General features: G+C 47.9%; 3 protein-coding genes across 5 annotated transcripts; all 3 read left to right on the forward strand.

The window, feature by feature from the left end:
• The first annotated feature begins 515 nt into the window (after positions 1-515).
• Positions 516-6,466, forward strand: LOC131698524 (bifunctional peptidase and (3S)-lysyl hydroxylase JMJD7-like). Of its 3 annotated transcripts, none has more exons than XM_058990603.1 (8): positions 516-740; positions 1,244-1,397; positions 1,923-2,191; positions 2,908-2,964; positions 3,309-3,404; positions 5,124-5,200; positions 5,604-5,763; positions 6,159-6,466. In XM_058990603.1, exons 1-8 carry the CDS (start codon positions 731-733, stop codon positions 6,245-6,247), a joined length of 912 nt encoding a protein of 303 aa, XP_058846586.1. In that variant the 5' UTR covers positions 516-730; the 3' UTR covers positions 6,248-6,466. The 3 variants fall into 3 exon arrangements, with proteins under 3 accessions (XP_058846586.1, XP_058846585.1, XP_058846587.1); XM_058990602.1 differs by having other exon boundaries at positions 517-794; XM_058990604.1 differs by lacking the exon at positions 516-740 and having other exon boundaries at positions 1,328-1,431.
• Positions 6,467-6,727: 261 nt separating this feature from the next.
• On the forward strand, positions 6,728-11,153 carry LOC131698525 (TATA box-binding protein-like 2). Its single transcript, XM_058990605.1, has 7 exons — positions 6,728-7,573; positions 8,613-8,965; positions 9,175-9,262; positions 9,464-9,555; positions 9,835-10,002; positions 10,406-10,500; positions 10,906-11,153. Exons 1-7 carry the CDS (start codon positions 7,523-7,525, stop codon positions 10,980-10,982), a joined length of 924 nt encoding a protein of 307 aa, XP_058846588.1. The 5' UTR covers positions 6,728-7,522; the 3' UTR covers positions 10,983-11,153.
• A 501-nt stretch (positions 11,154-11,654) lies between these two features.
• On the forward strand, positions 11,655-20,891 carry LOC131698526 (beclin 1-associated autophagy-related key regulator-like). The gene is made up of 10 exons (XM_058990615.1): positions 11,655-13,016; positions 14,181-14,243; positions 14,789-14,831; positions 15,022-15,103; positions 15,242-15,479; positions 15,710-15,939; positions 16,301-16,418; positions 16,832-16,922; positions 17,037-17,122; positions 17,759-20,891. The coding sequence occupies exons 1-10, from the start codon at positions 12,745-12,747 to the stop codon at positions 18,063-18,065; spliced, it is 1,530 nt and encodes a 509-aa protein (XP_058846598.1). The 5' UTR covers positions 11,655-12,744; the 3' UTR covers positions 18,066-20,891.
• The last annotated feature ends 419 nt before the right edge of the window (positions 20,892-21,310 follow it).

Here is a 21,310-nt window from a genome sequence, read left to right on the forward strand (position 1 = left end):
GGGTCAGGGGTGTGGGAACCTCACTGTACCGCGGTGTACCCCAGACCCACTCCACAGTGCTCTGTGAACCCCACTGTACCGCGGTGTACCCCCGACCCACTCCACAGTGCTCTGTGAACCCCACTGTACCGCGGTGTACCCCAGACCCACTCCACAGTGCTCTGTGAACCCCACTGTACCGCGCTGTACCCCAGACCCACTCCACAGTGCTCTGTGAACCCCACTGTACCGCGCTGTACCCCAGACCCACTCGACAGTGCTCTGTGAAACCCACTGTACCGCGCTGTACCCCAGACCCACTCCACAGTGCTCTGTGAACCCCACTGTAGCGCTCTGGGAACACTTCGGTTTAAGGATCCATTATAGCCCCTTAGAGTCCAGGGTCCCCAAATAAGGAATAAGATATGATTTAAAATTAAAACGATACAGAGAACAATACATTTGGTTTTTATAACTTGGATATGTAATACATAGTTCTGTTTTTTTTTTTTAATGTTTCACCTGAAAGTGCAGCGGCTGTATTTATTACTGCCGACCACCAGAGGGAGCTATAGCAGATAGAAACGCTGCCAGGCCAATCTTGTGTGTGACTAGGAGGCAGTAGTATTCTATGTCTGTAAAATGTCAACACATTTGACAGGCGTGAGACTCTTCTTAGTAAAATAAAGTGCTGTATCTGTGCGTGTATTTTCAAGACTATTTCTAGAGGTTATTTCGGAGGTGAGCTGCCATGGCTGAAGGTGAGCTGGAAGCGGTGAGGAAATGTTTGAGAGAGTTTTCAATAGAAGCCCGAGGTGAGCTACAAATAAAAACACAACTAAAAACAAAAACAAGAGCGTACTTAACTTCCATAGACGTTACATTCAGACAGTCCACACTATTGCAGGACAAGGAGGGTTGATTTGCGTGGGCTTGTATTGTAATAGTGGTTTGTAGTACCACATTAATCACCGATCTCACCGAAACTGACCACGTAAGCCTACGTAAGGGCTGAAAATGAACCCCCCTCCTATAACGTTGTTATCCTGGAAGGATTATTTCGGTCTTCCTTATGTATTGTAACTATATTACATGGTCCTGTAATTACTGTATGTGTTATTTTGGAAATGTGTGTTTAAACATGTCCTGATAAGGTACGAGATTTTATTGACCCGTAAACGCTATAAACGATTCCGCACATGCAGCGCTGTCTCTCGGGCTGTGTTGATGTGCCAGCGTGTGCCTCCTTCTCGTTGCTTGGCAGAGCTCTTCCTGGGTCGCTCCGTACCCTATCTGGAGCAGCCGCCGTCTCCCCTGCACTTCCATCGGGACTGGCTGTGTACGAACAAACCCTGCATCATCCGCAACGCCATCCGCCACTGGCCAGCGCTGTCCAAGTGGAGCCCCGCCTACCTCAGGTGAAGGACCAAGCACGGGGTCGCAGTGTTACTGGTCAGTGTGTGTGAGTGTGCTGTTACTGGTCAGTGTGTGTGAGTGTGGTGTTACTGGTTAGTGTGTGTGAGTGTGCTGTTACTGGTCAGTGGGTGTGAGTGTGCTGTTACTGGTCAGTGAGTGTGAGTGTGGTGTTACTGGTCATTGTGTGTGAGTGTGCTGTTACTGGTCATTGTGTGTGAGTGTGCTGTTACTGGTCATTGTGTGTGAGTGTGCTGTTACTGGTCATTGTGTGTGAGTGTGCTGTTACTGGTCATTGTGTGTGAGTGTGCTGTTACTGGTCAGTGGGTGTGAGTGTGCTGTTGCTGCTCAGTGTGTGTGAGTGTGGTGTTACTGGTTAGTGTGTGTGAGTGTGCTGTTACTGGTCTGAGTGTGAGTGTGCTGTTACTGGTCAGTGTGTGTGAGAGTGCTGTTACTGGTCAGTGTGCTATTACTGGTCAGTGAGTGTGCTGTTACTGGTCAGGGAATAACACTGCTCTGTGTTTCCACAGGGCAGCCGTGGGCTCGAAGCTGGTCAGTGTGGCGGTCACTCCTCATGGTTACGCAGATGCTGTGTTCGGGGATCGCTTCGTCATGCCTGAGGAGCGGCGCATGCCCTTCGCCTCGCTGCTGGACCTGATTGAGAGCCGGGGCGGGGGTGGAGTCGATGGGAGGAGGGGCGTGTTCTACATGCAGAAGCAGTGCTCCAGTCTGACCGAGGAGCTGCCGGAGCTCATCGGAGACGTGGACACTGAGATACCCTGGATGAGCAAGGCCCTGGGTAACCACGCTGCACTGCAGGGATACAAACAAGACTCCCATTGCAAAGCACTGTGATCCATTCCTGGTTTTACTATGAGTTTAACAACGCACCTGAGCTTGTGACCTGCACACACTGCGGCTATTCAGGCTCATTTTAAAACCTGGAACGAGGAGAGTGCTGTGCTACAGGAGTCTGATTTCCATCTGTGTGCAGTGTGTGCAGACAGATCCAGCACTGTGACAACTAGAGATCACTGTAGACATAGCGGAGGTCCACTAGCTAAGAGGGTAGGGTCAGGACTAAGGGGAGTAACACTTTGAACTTTAAAAAGAAAATCAGTCTGTTACTCCACAAGGGTGCAAGATATACAGCAGTCTCATGAAACAAAGCATTAGTCAGAACGGAGGATAAATGCACAGTGTCACCGCTTTTATTTAGTTTCTGTGAGTTAACAGAGAGCAACACACACACACACACGCGCACGCACGCACTGACACACTGACACACACACACACACACACACACACTGACATACACGCACGCACGCACTGACGCACACACACACACACACACACACTGACACACACACTCTCACACTCACACTCACACTCCCACCCTGACACACTGACACACACCCCCACCCACACACTGACACACAAACACAGACACACACACAATCACCGACAACACAGAGGAGTGTTTATTGAGCCTTTTTTTTGCTCATCTGTTTTCAGGGAAACACCCCGACGCTGTGAACTTCTGGCTGGGAGAAGAAGCTGCTGTCACATCCTGTGAGTTGCTTTACGAATGAATCCAGGCATTGATAAAGAGTCTAACTCAGACTGCAGTGCCAGCAGTGTTCTCAGTGCTGGAGGAAGAGAATAGCAGTGCCAGCCTCTTGAGTCTGTGTGTGAATGCTGTGATTGAATAGTGTACTTTGCTTGCACGGAGAAACAGAAATCACAAGGACTGACCTGCGGCCCCTAAAGTTTCTTCTAGTTTCAGTTACACTCATGAAGGCACTAGCCCAAAACTTTGCCTTTTTCACTTTCACATCAGACTGGTGTGTTTAATGGCAATGCATGCGCAAGGAGTGATTTAAGATGCTCTTTCTCTTTCTCCTTCATTCCCTCAGTACACAAGGACCACTATGAGAACCTGTACTGTGTGATCTCAGGGGAGAAGCACTTCATCCTCCTGCCTCCCTCCGACCGACCCTTCATCCCGTACGGTAACACCCCTCCCTCCCTTACACTGACCCTTCATCCTGTACGGTAACACCCCTCCCTCCCTCCGACCGACCCTTCATCCCGTACAGTAACACCCCTCCCTCCCTCCGACCGACCCTTCATCCTGTACGGTAACACCCCTCCCTCCCTCACACTGACCCTTCATCCCGTACGGTAACACCCCTCCCTCCCTCACACTGACCCTTCATCCCGTACGGTAACACCCCTCCCTCCCTCACACTGACCCTTCATCCTGTACGGTAACACCCCTCCCTCCCTCCGACCGACCCTTCATCCCGTACAGTAACACCCCTCCCTCCCTCCGACCGACCCTTCATCCTGTACGGTAACACCCCTCCCTCCCTCACACTGACCCTTCATCCCGTACGGTAACACCCCTCCCTCCCTCACACTGACCCTTCATCCCGTACGGTAACACCCCTCCCTCCCTCACGCTGACCCTTCATCCCGTACGGTAACACCCCTCCCTCCCTCACGCTGACCCTTCATCCCGTACGGTAACACCCCTCCCTCCCTCACACTGACCCTTCATCCCGTACGGGAACACCCCTCCCTCCCTCACGCTGACCCTTCATCCCGTACGGGAACACCCCTCCCTCCCTCACGCTGACCCTTCATCCCGTACGGGAACACCCCTCCCTCCCTCACACTGACCCTTCATCCCGTACGGTAACACCCCTCCCTCCCTCACACTGACCCTTCATCCCGTACGGTAACACCCCTCCCTCCCTCACACTGACCCTTCATCCCGTACGGTAACACCCCTCCCTCCCTCACACTGACCCTTCATCCCGTACGGTAACACCCCTCCCTCCCTCACACTGACCCTTCATCCCGTACGGGAACACCCCTCCCTCCCTCACGCTGACCCTTCATCCCGTACGGGAACACCCCTCCCTCCCTCACACTGACCCTTCATCCCGTACGGGAACACCCCTCCCTCCCTCACGCTGACCCTTCATCCCGTACGGGAACACCCCTCCCTCCCTCACGCTGACCCTTCATCCCGTACGGGAACACCCCTCCCTCCCTCACGCTGACCCTTCATCCCGTACGGGAACACCCCTCCCTCCCTCACACTGACCCTTCATCCCGTACGGGAACACCCCTCCCTCCCTCACGCTGACCCTTCATCCCGTACGGGAACACCCCTCCCTCCCTCACGCTGACCCTTCATCCCGTACGGGAACACCCCTCCCTCCCTCACGCTGACCCTTCATCCCGTACGGGAACACCCCTCCCTCCCTCACGCTGACCCTTCATCCCGTACGGGAACACCCCTCCCTCCCTCACGCTGACCCTTCATCCCGTACGGGAACACCCCTCCCTCCCTCACGCTGACCCTTCATCCCGTACGGGAACACCCCTCCCTCCCTCACGCTGACCCTTCATCCCGTACGGTAACACCCCTCCCTCCCTCACGCTGACCCTTCATCCCGTACGGGAACACCCCTCCCTCCCTCACACTGACCCTTCATCCCGTACGGTAACACCCCTCCCTCCCTCACACTGACCCTTCATCCCGTACGGGAACACCCCTCTTTGCAACTTGTCAAACACAAAGCTATTGGAAACCAAACCAGTGTATTACAACAGTATGCAAAGAGGAACATTCAAATAAATAACATCACCATTCTTTGACGATTGACGAAAATTGGGTATGTGTCTGTGTGTCTGTGTGTGTCTGTTCCCTCGCACAGAGCTGTACCCGCCAGCCACCTTCAAACAGAGAGAGGACGGCTCCTTCGATGTGGTGGATGAGGAGGCTGCGGAGAAGGTAATGAGAGGGCACTCATGTTAGACCCTTACTCACACTCTGTACAGTATGTATGTATGATTTCAATAGCCAGTTCCCCCAGTCAGAGGTTAGTCCAGCATAGTGGAGACCAGTCACAATATGAAACATAGAAACATCTGTCTGTCTGACTTGCTTTGTGTCCGGGTGCTTTCTGTGTGCCTGTCTAGGAGCTGTCTGTCTGTCTGTCTGTCTGATCCTGTGTGTGCCTGTCTAGGAGCTGTCTGTCTGTCTGTCTGATCCTGTGTGTGCCTGTCTAGGAGCTGTCTGTCTGATCCTGTGTGTGCCTGTCTAGGAGCTGTCTGTCTGTCTGTCTGTCTGTCTGATCCTGTGTGCCTGTCTAGGAGCTGTCTGTCTGTCTGATCCTGTGTGTGCCGATGTCTAGGTGCCCTGGATCCCAGTGGACCCCTTGAACCCGGATCTGGAGCGCTACCCAGACTACGGGCTGGCCCGGCCGCTGCACTGCACTGTGAGGGCGGGGGAGATGCTGTACCTGCCCTCCCTGTGGTTCCACCACGTCCGCCAGTCTCAGGGCTGCATCGCAGGTACGAGAGCACAAGCAGTGTGTGTGTGTGTGTGTGTGTGTGTGTGTGTGTGTGTGTGTGTGTGTGTGTATCATGTGGGTGGGTGTGTATCGTGTGTGTGTGTATAATATGTATATATATATAATCACTCAATTTTTGCAGGGGATCAAGATTTTCAATACAAATGTGTTTCATACTGTGCCACTTATTGAATGGGTGATTGAAAATAATGCATAACAGAAAGGAGGGTAGTAAAGTAATGAATTAGACTGTGATAACAATGTAAAGTGCCACACCCTCCAAACAAGGTGTTCTGAACGGTCGAAAATCATGAAGGTGGAAATGAGGAAATGTGTGACGCTGTGTTCCTGCTGTGACCCCCTGTCTCCCCGTCTCTCTCTCTCTCTCCTCCACAGTGAATTACTGGTATGACATGGAGTTCGATGTAAAGTATAACTACTTCCAGCTTCTTGAGTCTCTCTCTGCTGTCTTGGGCAAGAACTAGGGGATTGTGGGATACTGGAGGTGTGGCAGTCACATGGTCCAGAGGAGTCTTGGAAAGCATTAGCCAGCAGAACAGAAGAATGCGGGCAACATGCAGGGGTCACGCAGGGGTCAACCACAGTCGCCCCAGAGAGGAAGGGCATCTCACTAGCAGCAGGGAGGACCTCTGGGCATCGTATTTATTTTTAATAAAAGAGGGCATCTTGTGCCTGCTGCTGTATTACATTCTTTTTTTTATGGTTTAAGAAATTGTCTGTATCAAGATGTCTTTTTCGCAAGGATTTTTAATAGAACAGAGAGTTGTGCATTTCAATAAATTCACTCATGAAAATGTACCATGATATTTGGTGCTCTGATCTGCAATGAGGGTAGATGATCACCAGATGGCGCCAGCTCTTACATCAATCAAAAAATCACTCTTCAGCCTGTGCTACATATGAAACTAGAACCGAAGATCGGCTCCTGAGATCACAGACTTGTTTATTAAATACAGTAAACAAGCAAGCTAATACATTCGGTGAAAGGTTTCCTTCATAGTGAACATATTGCATACCCATAGACGGACTTCCCCGTTTATATACACGTGGTGTTTCTGTGTGCAGCTGCAGGCTAATTCAATATGCAATGTATTATACGGGGGTGCAATATTTGTTTGTATCAACGGGAAGTTTTCACTGCAGTGAACACATACACTATAACACATAGAAGACCCTGATATTGATGTGATACAGCCCTGTGTGCTGCCACTGTGTCGGATTGAACTGACCTGCCATTATACTGTTAAATTATTCTTATTAGCTATTTAAAAAATATAGCTTGTCTCTTACATCGCACCATATTCTGTGTTTATATATAATGCATAGTTAAGGAAGAACCATTCGCAGTGCAGGTCATTCTAATGTGACGTGATTGTGTCGTCATTGGTTTCACCTGCACGAACGCAGCCGTGCAGTTGCTGTACCTGTCGCGTCCGGGCTGTAGTTAATATAGCGCCTTGTTTCTGATTGTTTCCGTGATTATCTTATTAATCACTGTTAATGAGGTGGATGGCTTGCTTTCTCAACAGGAAGTACAAAATCGAGGGGGGACAAGTTTTCGGATGAAGTGAAAAACAAAAACCGTATCTAGAATAACCAATAATAAAGATTAAAAATAAATAAGTAAATAGTTTGAAGTGTCGCTTGGTAGCGCAGCGTCCAGCCAGCGAGATCTGCCGGGCATACATTCCGTTAATCGACTCGCATCTCAACAGCACCGCACCGAAAAGCAGATCTGCATGGATGGAGGAAATACTTTGGAAAGTTACTTTGATGACTCGATTGAAGATGTAAGTGATTCCACCCATTCGTTTGAAGCAGTCGTATTTAGTATTTAACAGTAGCGCGTCATAACTTGGACCAATTTTTTTGCTGAAAGTCGTTTTTATATCTTATCTATTACTGTTGTGATTAAAGTAAAAAAAACTGCAGTTCAACCAGGGTTTTATTCATTTAAATCTGCTTTTGATTTGAGCAATAGACACTGATAAACAAAATAGACTCATAAGTATTGAACAGATGCATGCATCCTATAGTGCCAGACCCCCCGATGTGTCTCACTGTCTGAAAGGGAAAGGGTCGTCGCTAATAACGTCTCTGGGAGTCCTACACCGGGGATGGAAATAAGACTCATTGCACAGTGGTTTGACCCATTCCTGGTTTTACTATGAGTTTAATAACACACCTGAGCTACTTACCTACTGTTTACACTGTGGCTAATCAAGCTCGTAGTAAAACCTGGAATGGGTGAACCTGCTATGCAGTAGGAGTCTTACTGCCACCCCTGTTACAACTGTCATTCTCAGACGCACAAGGTTAACACACAGTTCATTTACTAAATCGTAACTGTCTTCCAATGCCACGCTCAAATGCCCCTGTGCTTTTTATGACGTGTACAGTCACTGTGTGATTCTTCTGAATAAATCTGTTTTAAGGTTCTCTGGCTGTGAGTTCAGGAGCCGCTCTTTCATTCTGTTTGACTGCCATAGACACGTCTAGTGTAGGCTAGATCAGCTGAAGAGTCAGCACCACGTGATGCACTAACGAAGAAGGCACTCGCCGAAACGTTTGTTTCCTGTAGTTTCTATAAGCTAACCCTCCAATGTATTTAAAATGAGACTCCTTGTTAGAGAGGCTGACAGTGAGCTGTGCCAGACCTGAGCTCAATTATTATTAATATGAGAGAGGATTTCATTTTTAAACAAATGGGGTTCACCAAAAGTGGTTGAGAATACAAGAATAATGATTGAATGACAAATGCCTAACTGAACTGTAATCAATGACATGGTAGAACTCCAATTCTGTGTGTGTGTGTGCTGCTTGTTTCAGGAGGGCTCACAGTGTCTCTACACCCCGCTGATGGGGTTCGAGGGGGAGCTGCCCCTGCACCACTCCTCCTTCCTCTCCTCCGAGGGGGGCGAGCTGGGCAAGGAGCTGTCGGACGAGCTGGACCTCAGCTTCCTCCCGGACGAGCTGAGCGTGCAGGACGCGCCCCCGCAGACAGGGGGCGGCGCAGAGCTGCAGGACAGCGGCTTCACGGGGGAGGGGGTCTCCGTGGAGGACGTGAGCGGTGCTGAGCACAGCCAGGCCTCCCCGTTCTGCCCCCTGCCCATGACCCCCATGACCCCCATGACCCCCATGACCCCTGCCTCGGAGAGTTCCGGAATCGTCCCGCAGCTGCAGTGAGTTTCTCAAGTTTATTAACGTAACTTTATTAACGTTGAGTGATGACGTCTGTCATCTTGTTTACTGGGTGTGCTTTTTTTTTTAAATGCTAACAGTTTTGTTGGATCTGGTGTCGGTGCACAGTGTGGGGAGAGACGCTCTGTGTTAATGATGCGCTGTCTCTGTCTGTCTGTCTGTCTGTCTGTGTGCTTGTCTGTGTGTCCAGGAACATCGTGTCCACTGTGAACCTCGTCTGCAGGCTGGACCTCAAGTCCATCGCTCTGCAGGCTCGCAATGCAGAGTACAACCCCAAGGTAACCCAGCTGATCTGTGGGGACAGTGACGGGGGGGCAGGCTGGTGTTCCGCTGCTATTCTCAACTCTTTAACATCCTTTTAGATAGAGCCACTTGGGATTTTCGGTTTCTATCAACCCTTTACCCTCCTGCGTGCCTTTGGGATGTGTGGGCTCTCTAACCCGGGCATGCTTTGTTCGTTGTCCGGTTTGTCTTGGTAGCGCTTTGCCGCGGTGATCATGAGGATTCGAGAGCCCAGGACCACCGCGCTGATCTTCAGCTCTGGGAAGATGGTGTGCACTGGAGCAAAGAGGTGAGAGATCTGCCTGCGAGACCAGCAGAGTCTATCAGCCACCCCCAGCACACACTGCAGCGTTCTATAATGCAGCTGCAGCTGTTGGTTTACAGTGTTTTGGGGGTGGCTGTGTTGGTTTGCAGTGTTTTGGGAGTGGCTGTGGTTTGTAGGGTGTTTTAGCAGTGGCTGGTGTTGGTTTGCAGTGTTTTGGGAGTCGTGTGTTGGTTTGCAGTGTTTTGGGGGTGGCTGTGTTGGTTTGCAGTGTTTTGGCAGTGGCTGTGTTGTTTCTCCCTGCAGTGAGGAGCAGTCCCGGCTAGCCGCTCGGAAGTACGCCCGCGTGGTCCAGAAGCTCGGCTTCCCGGCCAAATTCCTAGACTTCAAGATTCAGAACATGGTGGGGAGCTGCGATGTCAAGTTCCCGATCCGCCTCGAGGGCCTGGTCCTCACGCATCAGCAGTTCAGCAGGTACCGGGGCGCAGTTACATCAGGCAGACACCTGGGGGTGCTGCGTGCAAACACATTAGTACAGGCATTTATCTACTTGTCTGTTGCACATTCATGAATCAGGTGTCTGTGTGCTCTGTGTAAATCCCATTACTAGCAAGTTAATGACGATGAGGAAGACATTAGCCTGAACTTTTTCCTTAAAATATATCATGTCAGTTGTATGAGTTGTATGTAATATAAGATGTGACATAGTAGATGGTTCGAATCCTGTTCATGATGAGTTGCTAATCTTGAATGACCGCATCATTGCACTTCAGTGCCCCCTGCTGGTCAGGCACCTCAAGCGCCCAGTCAGGGATTTGCCAGGCAGTTTGAACACGGCTGTTCAGACTGGGTTGGGAAATGGCTTCCTGTTTTTCAGCTACGAGCCGGAGCTGTTCCCCGGGCTGATCTACCGCATGGTGAAGCCGCGCATCGTGCTGCTCATCTTCGTGTCGGGGAAGGTGGTGCTGACCGGTGAGCACAGCGGGGCAATACAACCGCCGCCTGAGCCGAGTGGAGGCTGTCCTGAGTGGAGGCTGTGGCATGTGTATTTCCCTTTGCAATTCAACCACTTTGTGTGAAGGTGTACAAACCCAATTACTTTTAAAAGGGTTTTCACTGTTCTAGAATGTGTTGTATTTTTAGAATGGTTTTCGCTGTTCTAGAATGTGTTGTATTTTTAGAATGGTTTTCCCTGTTCTAGAATGTGTTGTATCTTTAGAAATGGTTTTCGCTGTTCTAGAATGTGTTGTATCTTTAGAATGGTTTTCACTGTTCTACAGTGTGTTGTATTTTTGTTCTCTGTAGCATTGAGTAGGTGCTTTGTTCACGTCACCATCTTCTGAACCACTTCAAAGACTCTCTTGTTTTTCTCCGCAGGGGCGAAAGAGCGCTCTGAGATCTACGAAGCCTTTGAGAACATCTACCCCATTCTGAAGGGATTCAAGAAGGTGTGAGTGGGTGGGCAGGACCGCAGTGTGTGTTCTGTATGTTTGGATATGTCTGGAGAAATCTATATGTAGTGTATATGATACTCTGAAACACTAAACAGAGGTGCAGTGAACTGACTGTGAGCATTGTTTATGTATTATATCATCTATTATTAAAATGTATTTCGATTTTTGGTACATGACAACTCTTCATTTTTTCCAAAATGATTTTTTATTGTTCTGTTGGATTGATACAGACACGTAAGAGCTTCTTCACATGTTGCTATCATTTTTGTGACCATTTATGTTGTCTAATTAACCAGCACCAACCCCGAGCAGGTGATCTAGCAGCCCAAGGTCCTAACCACTAGGGGCGCCATTGGACAATAACGCTAAATGTTTGCTGACTGGACAAGACCATTAAATATGTTTGGTAAGACGAACCACACGATACACCCTTTCTCAGCAAATATTAAGAACTATATGAAGCAATGACGTTTTCTATTTCCTTAAATATGTGTTTAATATAACAATAGCAGTAACAAGCCCTAGGAGTATATATATACTTAAACAACGACACACACTAACATGCTTAAACTATTTATTCAAAATAATTGCAGGTATAAATACAGAAACTTACTATATAGCTTTTAAACTTTAAACTAGTACTTTCAGCCCTCTGAAGCCTTTTCATGGTCCTGCACTGTCCTTGGTCATCCGGCTGTCCTTCGGGGTATCTCTCCATGATGAGCTTCCATTTCAAGCGTGATGAAAATGCAAGGCTTTAGCTTTTATTTCTTATCCAATGCTGCCATCTTGTGGCCATTTAGTAGAATTGCTGCTTCAAGTGTAATCAGTGGAACTGGTACGTCGTGCGCCTTCAACAATCTGATTGGATAAAACAAGCTACAGACATACCCGACTCCTGATTGGCGCACATTGAATCAAACTGAGAAACACAATACCTAATTTGCATTGACCCCATGGCTTGTCCACGCACCTTTTTAAAAAAAATACAAAATGTTGCTGTACTGGTGTCCACATCAGTATTTTACATGTGTTACATTTTCAGTTTTATGGTTAACTAATAACAACAAATTAAACCAGAAGCTGTCTGCAGAAGGGCTTCAGAGTCGTTTGAACTGTAGTTCTCTACCGATGCTGCCGCCCCCTGGCGAGTAAGTCAATGTAATTTCTGTCAATGCAATTGAAATGGTTTTGTTAGTGTTGGGCGGTGCGAAACGAACACAACTTTTGGTGCTGGCACAGGAAACGCCCCCTCCTCTTTCTCCTTGGACTTGCGTCATATTTTGTGTGCGTGTTTACAATATAAATTGAAATGACCCCTGCAATTGAGTTTTTCTTGAAGCTTTAAACGGTCATGTGATCAGGGTGCTGGAGGAGCTAGCCTCGTGGAGCGCAGCTTCATTATGACGCAATTGGAAGCTGCGCACGCATGTCTGTGCTGGACGGGGCTTCGCTCTGCGTTACAAACAAACCCTCCTCACGTGACCCGCTAACAAAAACAAAGGCTTCTTCCCTGTCACGTGACGCGACGAGCCGTCACAGAAGGAACGGAAGCGTTTTGTTTGTTTTCTTTTTACGGAGGGTCTGAAAAAAAAAATCTGTTCTTAAATTCTAAACTAGTCAAGAAAAACCAAAACAAAAGCCCCGGTTACGATAGTGTAGTGAAGGGGGATTTCCTTCCCTCGTTAATAATACAGGACATGCATGAACAAGCCCGTCAGTAGCACTGGAGCGGCACTGCTCGGATAAGCTCCGCGGTGTTATGGCTTCCCCCGCGGGCAGCGGTGTGCGAGCGGCCGGCCCAGGTACGGGAGCATCGGGGGCGCTGACCCGAGCCCGGCCCCCGCTCCTCTCTGCAGCCGCAGCCTCCTCCCCGAGGTCTCTGGTGGTAGCGGAGTCGGTGGACGATGCGGAGGGGCTGTACGTAGCCGTGGAGCGGTGTCCCCTCTGCAACACAGCCCGTCGAAGACTCACCTGCGCCCGCTGCTTTCAGGCCGGGGACTTCGTATACTTTGACGGGAAGGACCCCGAGAGGTGAGTCGCCTGTTTGGAGTTTAATTACAATAAATACGTGGACTGTGTGTTTGTATTGTTATGGTATCAATAATAATAATAATAATAATAATATGCATACATATGTAGAGCTACGCACGTTTGATTAATCATGATTACTGCAAGTCAAGCGCGTAGCCCTGGCTGTTTTTATTTGTTGTGTTACTCTGGGTAACACAATGTTATAACAGCACACCGCTGCTAGTTGCATATGTATGTGTGTGTGTGTTTGTTCTCTTCAGTTACACAGTTGTTATAATGGTGTTCAGTGTTGTTCTTCCAGTGTCACAGACATGGACACGGCAGAGCTCTGTGCTGGCTGGAGGTGTGCAATGATCTTTTGAGACACGGGCAGGAGTGAAGCCCGGCTCACAGACCCGCTATTCACCTTTATCATCTCCTGCAGGTTCACAGAGTAGTCTAGTATCGAAAGCATTTGGGGATTCAACACACCAGCTCAGTTTTTAATGTGATTGACTCCAGGTTCAACCCCGATTGACTCCAGGTTCCGACCAGCACCGCGGACACAAGCTTGTCAGCAGCCAGTACACAATGCGAACAGGTCAGACAAGCGGACAGCACTAAAACAGAGCAATGCGATTCCACACAGACCCCCGCAGCCCCTCCAGCGTGCTGCTGAGCACCATGTCGAGCTATGCAGTACAGGGTTACCCTGCAGTGACTAAGCACATCTAACGGGTGTGCGTTTTGAGTAGCACAACACACAGGGGACGCATGTGCAATCACTGCAGCAGGTTTACACACTTCACAATTAATCAAAACGTGGTTTGACCCGGAAAGGTCCATTTTGATTTTTCATGTACAATACTCTGCCCCTCTCTGTAGCATATTGTGTTCACAAATCCATCTCCTCATGCTGGTTCGGAGCTACGTTTTTGTGTTTGCTACAAGGAAGATAGTTTATTACATAAAAATAGTAAATGGTTCGTTTTTTTTTTTGTTTGTTTTTCCTCTCCTGAGTGCTAATGGACCACACTGGCAGCAATGCGAGCGAGCATAGACGGGCCTTCCCTTTTTGAATTTCTTATGTTCTTATACACTGTGGTTAATCAAGCTTGTGGTAAAACCTGGAATGGGTGAAAGTGCTCTGCAGTCATGAAGCTTCTCTCTGCTCTTTCCTTTAAGGTATGTGGATAAAACCGAGAGGCTGAAGCTGCTGAAGAGCGAGAAGGAAGATCTGCAGCAAAGGTATAGATTCACTTCATTTGAAACTGCTGAATTATCAGACTAATTCAAGGTGATGCTGTGGACAGAGAGCAGGAGGTCAGATCGCTGTCTGGAACTCGTTTATATCAGTGCTGGGACCAACGTGGGGTTTTCATGTTCCAATGTTCTTTCAACATTTTAAACAAATGTTGTATATTCTCAGTGGCTGAAGTAGAAGGGGGCGCCCTTTGATTTGTAGTGGATGGGGGTCACAAGCAGGATAAAGGGACAGAGTGCTTGAAGGGCTGTTTATAACAAACTGCTAAGAGGAAAAAGCAGACGCGATAGGCGCGCATAGCTAAGACACCAGAGAAACTGCTGCTTTCAGGACCTTGACCTTGTGTTTCACAGCCTAGTTTGGGGAAGATGTATTTATAAATGAGCCAAGTATTGCTGTGCCCGAGTCTTGGAGTCTGCGTTTCCCCGTGTTTGTGTGTGTGTGTTTTACTGTGCTTGTGTCCCTATAATTTATGTTGTGGCTGGCCTGTGCTGCTTCTCACTCCTTCCTGTCTGTCTTCTCCACATAGAGTTATAAAAGCGATGGATGGGAAGTTTAAAGTTGACCAGTTGGTAAGTTATGTTCTCCAAGCATTTCCTTATGTTAACAAAAGAAAAACAGTCGCAATATTTGAACTGTTTTATGTGGGAACGTGCACGTAAGGATGTTAAAAAAAAATAAAAAATTGCACACACACTTCGCAGAAGCATATCTTACTCTCTTTTAAATATATTTCCTTTTCTTTCTCTCCCTTGTTTGCAGAAGTGGAAGATCATGTCCTGTAGAATGAGGAGCGAGCAGCTGAGAGAGGCCATTTGCTGTGGAAATGAAGAAGTGAAAGGCAGTAAGTGGCCTGGGGAGCTGTGTGAGTGAGAGTGTGTGTGAGTGGGGATCCTGGGTCCTTGACCTCTCTCACACAATACTTGTGTTGTCCCCCCCTCCCTCTCTGTCCCCCTCTCTCTCGCTGTCTCTCTCTCTCCAGACAGGGAGCTGCTCGCCCGCTCGCAGGACGATGCCCAGCGGTTGGCTCGGCGCGCTCAGCGGCACCAGGAGAAGAAGGAGAAGATCGAGCGGCACAACCGGCGGCTGGGGGAGCTGGTGGAGAAGCGCGGGCGCGAGGTGCAGGCCCGCCTGGAGGAACTGGCAACAGTGCGGTGCGAACACACCCTGGAGCTCACCGCACACATCTTCAACACCCAGGAGGACAAGCAGGGCACCAGGTGAGAGAAGAGAGTGAGAGGGCAGGGAGACGGGGAGTTCACTGTACATACCGGAGTCTGAATCTGTCTCCGCTGAACTTCCAAATGTGTCCTCTGGTCCTGGTCTGAATTAGAAAGTGACTGTGCTGGGCTTGATCCTGTCTAGTTATTTTTTTTTAATTTTTATTTTTTTATGATCTGTGAAACCACGGTTGTAAATTTAACAGCCCTCCCCCTCCCCCCCTGTGCAGGGACCCTGCGGACCTGGCTGCGGAGAGTGACCTGGCGCTGACCTCCAGCACAGTCAGCGAGCTCGCCGAGGCGCGGCGCACCACGTACCTGTCCGGCCGCTGGATCTGGGATGACCAGAACGGAGAGACCAGCATCAGCATCACCGGGCCTGAGACCTCCCTGCCCAGCAACGGGGACTACTCTGCATACTATACCTGGGTAGAGGAGAAGAGGAGCAGCCAGGGGCCAGGTAACAGTACACATCCCTGCGAGAGTGTGTGTGTTAGACTCTGTGGACCGTATTTTGAAAGCGTTTACTCTAGTCCTTAATTAACGCCTAATTTTTTGGAAGAGGCAAAATGCCTGTTAAATTTGCTAAACTAAAACCAAACAACTAAGTAATATAATGCAGGTTCTCTGAAGAGCTCTCAAGGTATTTATTTCTTGTTTTTGTAACATTTGATGTGATTTTTCCCCCTTTCTAAAAAATAGGAGTTCACGAAAGATTTGAAAATATGGCCCTATGTCTGTTAGACTGTGTCTGTTTAAAAACAGAGGACTTTTACTATATAATTCAGGCAGAATTGACGTCTAGTCTGATTTCCTTTCAGAAATGGATTTCATCAACCCCGCTCACACCATCAGCGCTGCCCTGTGCTACGCGACTCAGCTCGTCAACATCCTGTCACACATACTGGACGTCAACCTCCCCAAGAAGCTGTGCAACAGGCAAGTCCCTCCGCACCGAGGAAGCACAGCCAGAGTGCTGTCACTGTCTAGGGGTGCAGGTGCCTGTCCGCCCGTCCGTCTGGCTTCACGTTTAACACAAGCAAACTTGTTTAGGAAGTTACTCCGAAGGAAACAATTTGAAAGTTGCGTAGTGGAGACAAATTCAGGCACTTTTCATTTTCACACACAGAGGTGGGTGTATACAATGGGTTTCCAAGCCACATTGTTAATGCTGAGTCACTGAATCCTTTAAGAGCCGGCCTGATGCATGTTCTGAAATCAGTGAGCTGTTCAGAGCCAGACCTGCGTGGATGTGGCTAATGGCCACTGTGTTCTATCAGGAAGCGTGCTGTGGTTCTTATCCTGGGGGTTCCTGTTACTAACCTGTGTGTTGTTGCTGCTTGTTTCTGCAGTGAGTTCTGTGGGGAGAATCTGAGCAGATACAGGTTTACCCGGGCAGTCAACAAGCTCAACACCAACATACTGCATCTCTGCTTCTCCCAGGTACTGTGAGCACGCTCTCAGCCAGCAGAGCATTGGCTTCTACATTATTTTATACCCTTTATAATAATCACCATCTTAAAGTAGCAGTGGTAACGAGTGTGTTTCCTGTGACAGCATGTGGACCCAGAGCTGCTTCACCCTCTGCATACGCTGCGGAACATCATGTTCCTGGTGAGCCCTGACAACAAGAACCTGGGCAGGTGAGAGGGGCGGGGCCCGCGTGTGTGCAATTTAAATACACAAGATAAACACATTCATCTTCACAACTATTATTAGGATCGGTTCTCCTCTAGCAAGGAAGCACGCTTCAAGTGCCTGTGTGAGTTTAGCTGGCAGATTTGCGTATACCACTTTCAACCACCAGGTGTCGCATTACAGAGCTTGCATTAAAGGAAAGAGGCACATGAAAACCACAGCTGCAGCCTAATATTAAATAGCTGTTGACCCACTGAGCTATATATAGTAATGGGGGGGGGGGGGGGGTGTCACCCAGATTAACAGGTTTGGTTATTATACCAGAGTGCTGCTTTGAATTACAATTCAAGGTGGTGCTTTCAGCAATATCCAATCAAGCCAAACATAAAAGCATTATAATGTAAGAGTGTGTGCTTGTGTTCCCTGTAAAACACATGTGTGAATGCAAGTTTATTTAATGTGTACAGGTTTTTATTTTTTTTAAATGAAAGGCCTCTGATATGATGCTACTGGGTTAATCTCAGGTTGTAGATTAAAAAAAAAAAAAAAAAAAAGCTTCTGTTTCAAATGACGTCAAAAAAATAATGAGTCAGTCTGCTGCCTGTCCTATGAGGCTCACCCTGCTGTCTCTGCCCCTGCAGGACCGGCCCCTTTGATATCAGCGCGGACCTGGAGGACTCGATGGAGCTGGTGGAGCCGGAGGCTGCAGGGCCGGCTGAGGAAAGCGGGGAGGAGATGGTGACAGATGAGGAGACAGACCTGGGGACAGACTGGGAGACAGTGCCCAGCCCGCGCTTCTGTGACATCCCCTCACAACCCATGGAGCTGTCCCAGAGCATGGCTATGCAGGTCTCCCAGCCCATCGGCAGCAGCTCCGCCGGGGGCATGATCTCCTCCGCAGCCGCCTCCGTCACCTCCTGGTTCAAGGCGTACACCGGCCAGCGCTGACATCAGAGAGAGACAACATCACAGAGGCACGGGCCAGCACTGACATCACAGAGACACATCATCACAGAGGCACGGACCAGCACTGACATTAGAGACACAACATCACAGAGGCACGGGCCAGCGCTGACATCACAGAGACACATCATCACAGAGGCACGGACCAGCACTGACATTAGAGACACAACATCACAGAGGCACGGGCCAGCACTGACATCACAGAGACACGGGCCAGCGCTGACATCACAGAGGCACAGGCCAGCGCTGACATCACAACGACACTGCTGCACTAGGATCAGCAACGTGGGGGACCGTTGACATCACAGCCACACTGCAGCGGTCAGTGCAACAACATGGGGTTCAGCACCAGAGTGCTCAAGACCTGGTCACTCCTGTGCCTGGTTACATGCACTCCTCCTCTTACAGTCCAGGACCTTTTGTTTTTTGTAATCTTTTATGGCAACATTAAGCAATAACTGTACTGTAGCTACAGACTATTTAATGTTTTCAAGGGTGCTGTCTCATTTTATTATGTACTACAGGGAAAACAATGCAGAACTGAAGGGTTGACACAAAACCTGGACCGTCTGAGGTCTGTGGAGTTGAGGTGCAACAACACACTATACCAAGACAGAAGATTGCTACTGAGACTCTCACAACAGAGCTGAGCTGCAGTGCTTCTACACGGGCGTTTCTACACTCTGGACCTGTTCACTTCCAGCTTCCCTGCAGCAGCACTTCATCTTGTTCTGTTCCTGAGTGCTCGCCAGTCCCTTTAAAAGAAAATCCCTCTTCCTAATGCAAATCAACTTTAACCTGCCCAGCACAGTGGTGTTGAGGATTGAGAACATTTTATTATTGTTACTGTTGTTCTGGTTGTTGCAAATGGTCTGGAATCGATTGCATGGGGACACTGGGCCTACATAAAATAACTGAGCTGAGTGGGGAGGGTATTGCCTCACAAAGGAGGGAACGAACCCAAGCATGCCTGCTATTAGAACACTGTTAAACCTACACTGACACTGACCCTGAGCCTGAGCTGAGCGCGGCGCTGTTGCATCTGCACAGAAGGGGCTGCATGTTGACTACAGCTATTAGTATGCTGAGATGGGGCTGAATGTGCAATGTGTGGGAAACTTTAACATTTGCAAATAAATAAACAAAAACAACTACAAAAAAAGAGGGAGGAGTGAATGTGTTTCAAAATCTTTTGGCACACTTTATAATGACTTTTCTTGTTACTAAAGCTATTATACAAATATATTTTTAGTAGTGTCTGCATAAAATTTGATGTTTCCAGTACAGATTTATAATGGAAAGATTGACTACTATTGACATTGTGTTCAGACTGTGGCAGGGGGCAGGGTGGTGTATTTTGAGCTCACTGGTAATTATTAAAAAGTGAAACAAAGCTTTTAAAACCAGTCTATCCATGTTATTTAAAAATCCCTCTCAGTTACTGCTAACAGCTCACTGTGATCATTGTTAAAATGGCTTGTTCTCCAACATCTAATTAAATTATATTTATTTCCTAGTGTTAAATGACATAAGATGTGAACATTCAGGAAGATGTGCATTCATTTATTTTTTAGATACAGTTACAGACAGTTAAATATGAACCACACAGTGCTATACTGTACTGTAAATACCAGTCACGGAGGACGGAGTAGCACATTCTGTGTGAGAACGGTACACGGTTGTGACATTCCAGCGACCGTGTACAGACACACACGCGGGCAGCCTCTCTGACCTCTCCTAATTGTCAGTGTGCATATGTGTATGTTTACAATCCCAAACATGTCACACCCCCAGCACCAGTCTGCTGATTCACATGGTGCGACAGACGGGGTAATTACTGTGTAAAGGTACATAGCAGGTGGAGATAACAACTGATGGACTGCTGAAGCACTGGGCATGGTGACAAAGGCTCCTATAACTGATGCCTGTAAATGTTACTGCATGAACTGCTCAACGTGGCTATCGTTCATGTGAAGGACAGCTACACTGCAGAGACCATTGAAAGCACCAGGCTGCTGTGCTTTCAGAGAGACAAAACCACTTCTTTCAATACAGACTTAAATGCAGAGTAACTCAATAGGTTTAAACATTTACATCAAGTGATTTGTGTAACAACCCCCCCCCCCCGCCAAAAAAATAAATAAATAAATAAATCTAGTGTCATCCATTTTAAAGTAGGGCTTAAAACTGGTTTTGAAAATAAAGTTAAGCTCAAGATGCACCCTGTGTGAATCCATGTGCTACATTATGAAAAAGTGTTCAATATAAAACCTAAGCATATTCTACACTCCATCCCTGCCACAGCTCAACACTGACAAGCTGGAAGAGAAGTTCATGAATAAAGTGGTTCAAAAATTAAGTGCAGTAGCTGAACTGCAATTATTGCCATTTCATTGTTACACATTGCCACAATATTAGTAATAGCTCTTATATAATTTATACTTTGCCATAAAAGTCTGATTTTAAACTTCTCTCAAGTTGTGTTCTTTTGTATGTTTGTTTAAATGTATCTTTTGCTAACACATGCTTCCTGTAGTGTAGGGACTGACTCCAGCATACAAGAATGTGTCTCGTCAGCTGAATAAAACTGCTATAAGACAGCTTTCTGTACCCTGTGCCTGTCTGCAGTGCAGCAGAAATAAAGACATGCCCAGTTACTGCACTAAAACAAACCTATTCATCTGAGGAAGACCGGTCTGTGCAGTAGAAATCATGGATCTCAAGATGCAGCCCTCCCTAACGCATGGAGAAAAGAAAATCACCACGGCATACATCATAGGATGCAGAACCATTTCTTGAAAAAAAATTAAATAGAATGTAAAGCATTAGATTCTGAAAAGCTCCAAGTCTTTGTTTAGCCAATGACTAGGATGCCAGGCATCATGCAAAAGGAGATTGTGCTTCCTCATGTTTCATCAAGATTTGGGGGTGTGGTTAAGATACAGCTTTAAAAAAAAAAAAAAAACCCACGACGACATACTCATACACACACCGATAACACTTCCACTATAATCTCCCATTAGTAGAAAACACTTATTCATTGTGAAAAGTGTAATTTAACTTTACTGAGAAAAGGAGTGTATAGTGCATTATAAAAGCATATCAATGAAACAAAACCTTCTTTTTACTTCCCAAGTTCTGGTCCAGGTAAGTCTGTCCTCCCAAGCAATACAGTTCCCACATCGTGAAACTCCCAGCTCAACAATAAAACCTCCCACAGGCCACAGGCA

This window comes from Acipenser ruthenus, chromosome 18 (assembly GCF_902713425.1).
Source record: "Acipenser ruthenus chromosome 18, fAciRut3.2 maternal haplotype, whole genome shotgun sequence".
Classification (NCBI taxonomy): Eukaryota; Metazoa; Chordata; class Actinopteri; order Acipenseriformes; family Acipenseridae; genus Acipenser; species Acipenser ruthenus.

Bases quoted from the DNA above. Each gene is read 5' to 3' on its own strand.
- LOC131698525 (XM_058990605.1), top strand. From the start codon at position 7,523: ATGGATGGAGGAAATACTTTGGAAAGTTACTTTGATGACTCGATTGAA. The intron at 9,263-9,463 runs GTAACCCAGCTG...TTGTCTTGGTAG, and splicing joins ATGCAGAGTACAACCCCAAG to CGCTTTGCCGCGGTGATCAT. The intron at 10,501-10,905 runs GTGAGCACAGCG...TTTTCTCCGCAG, and splicing joins GGGGAAGGTGGTGCTGACCG to GGGCGAAAGAGCGCTCTGAG.
- LOC131698524 (XM_058990602.1), top strand. From the start codon at position 731: ATGGCTGAAGGTGAGCTGGAAGCGGTGAGGAAATGTTTGAGAGAGTTT. The intron at 2,192-2,907 runs GTAACCACGCTG...ATCTGTTTTCAG, and splicing joins CTGGATGAGCAAGGCCCTGG to GGAAACACCCCGACGCTGTG. The intron at 2,965-3,308 runs GTGAGTTGCTTT...TCATTCCCTCAG, and splicing joins AGAAGCTGCTGTCACATCCT to TACACAAGGACCACTATGAG.
- LOC131698526 (XM_058990615.1), top strand. From the start codon at position 12,745: ATGGCTTCCCCCGCGGGCAGCGGTGTGCGAGCGGCCGGCCCAGGTACG. The intron at 14,832-15,021 runs GTAAGTTATGTT...CCTTGTTTGCAG, and splicing joins AGTTTAAAGTTGACCAGTTG to AAGTGGAAGATCATGTCCTG. The intron at 16,923-17,036 runs GTACTGTGAGCA...TTCCTGTGACAG, and splicing joins TGCATCTCTGCTTCTCCCAG to CATGTGGACCCAGAGCTGCT.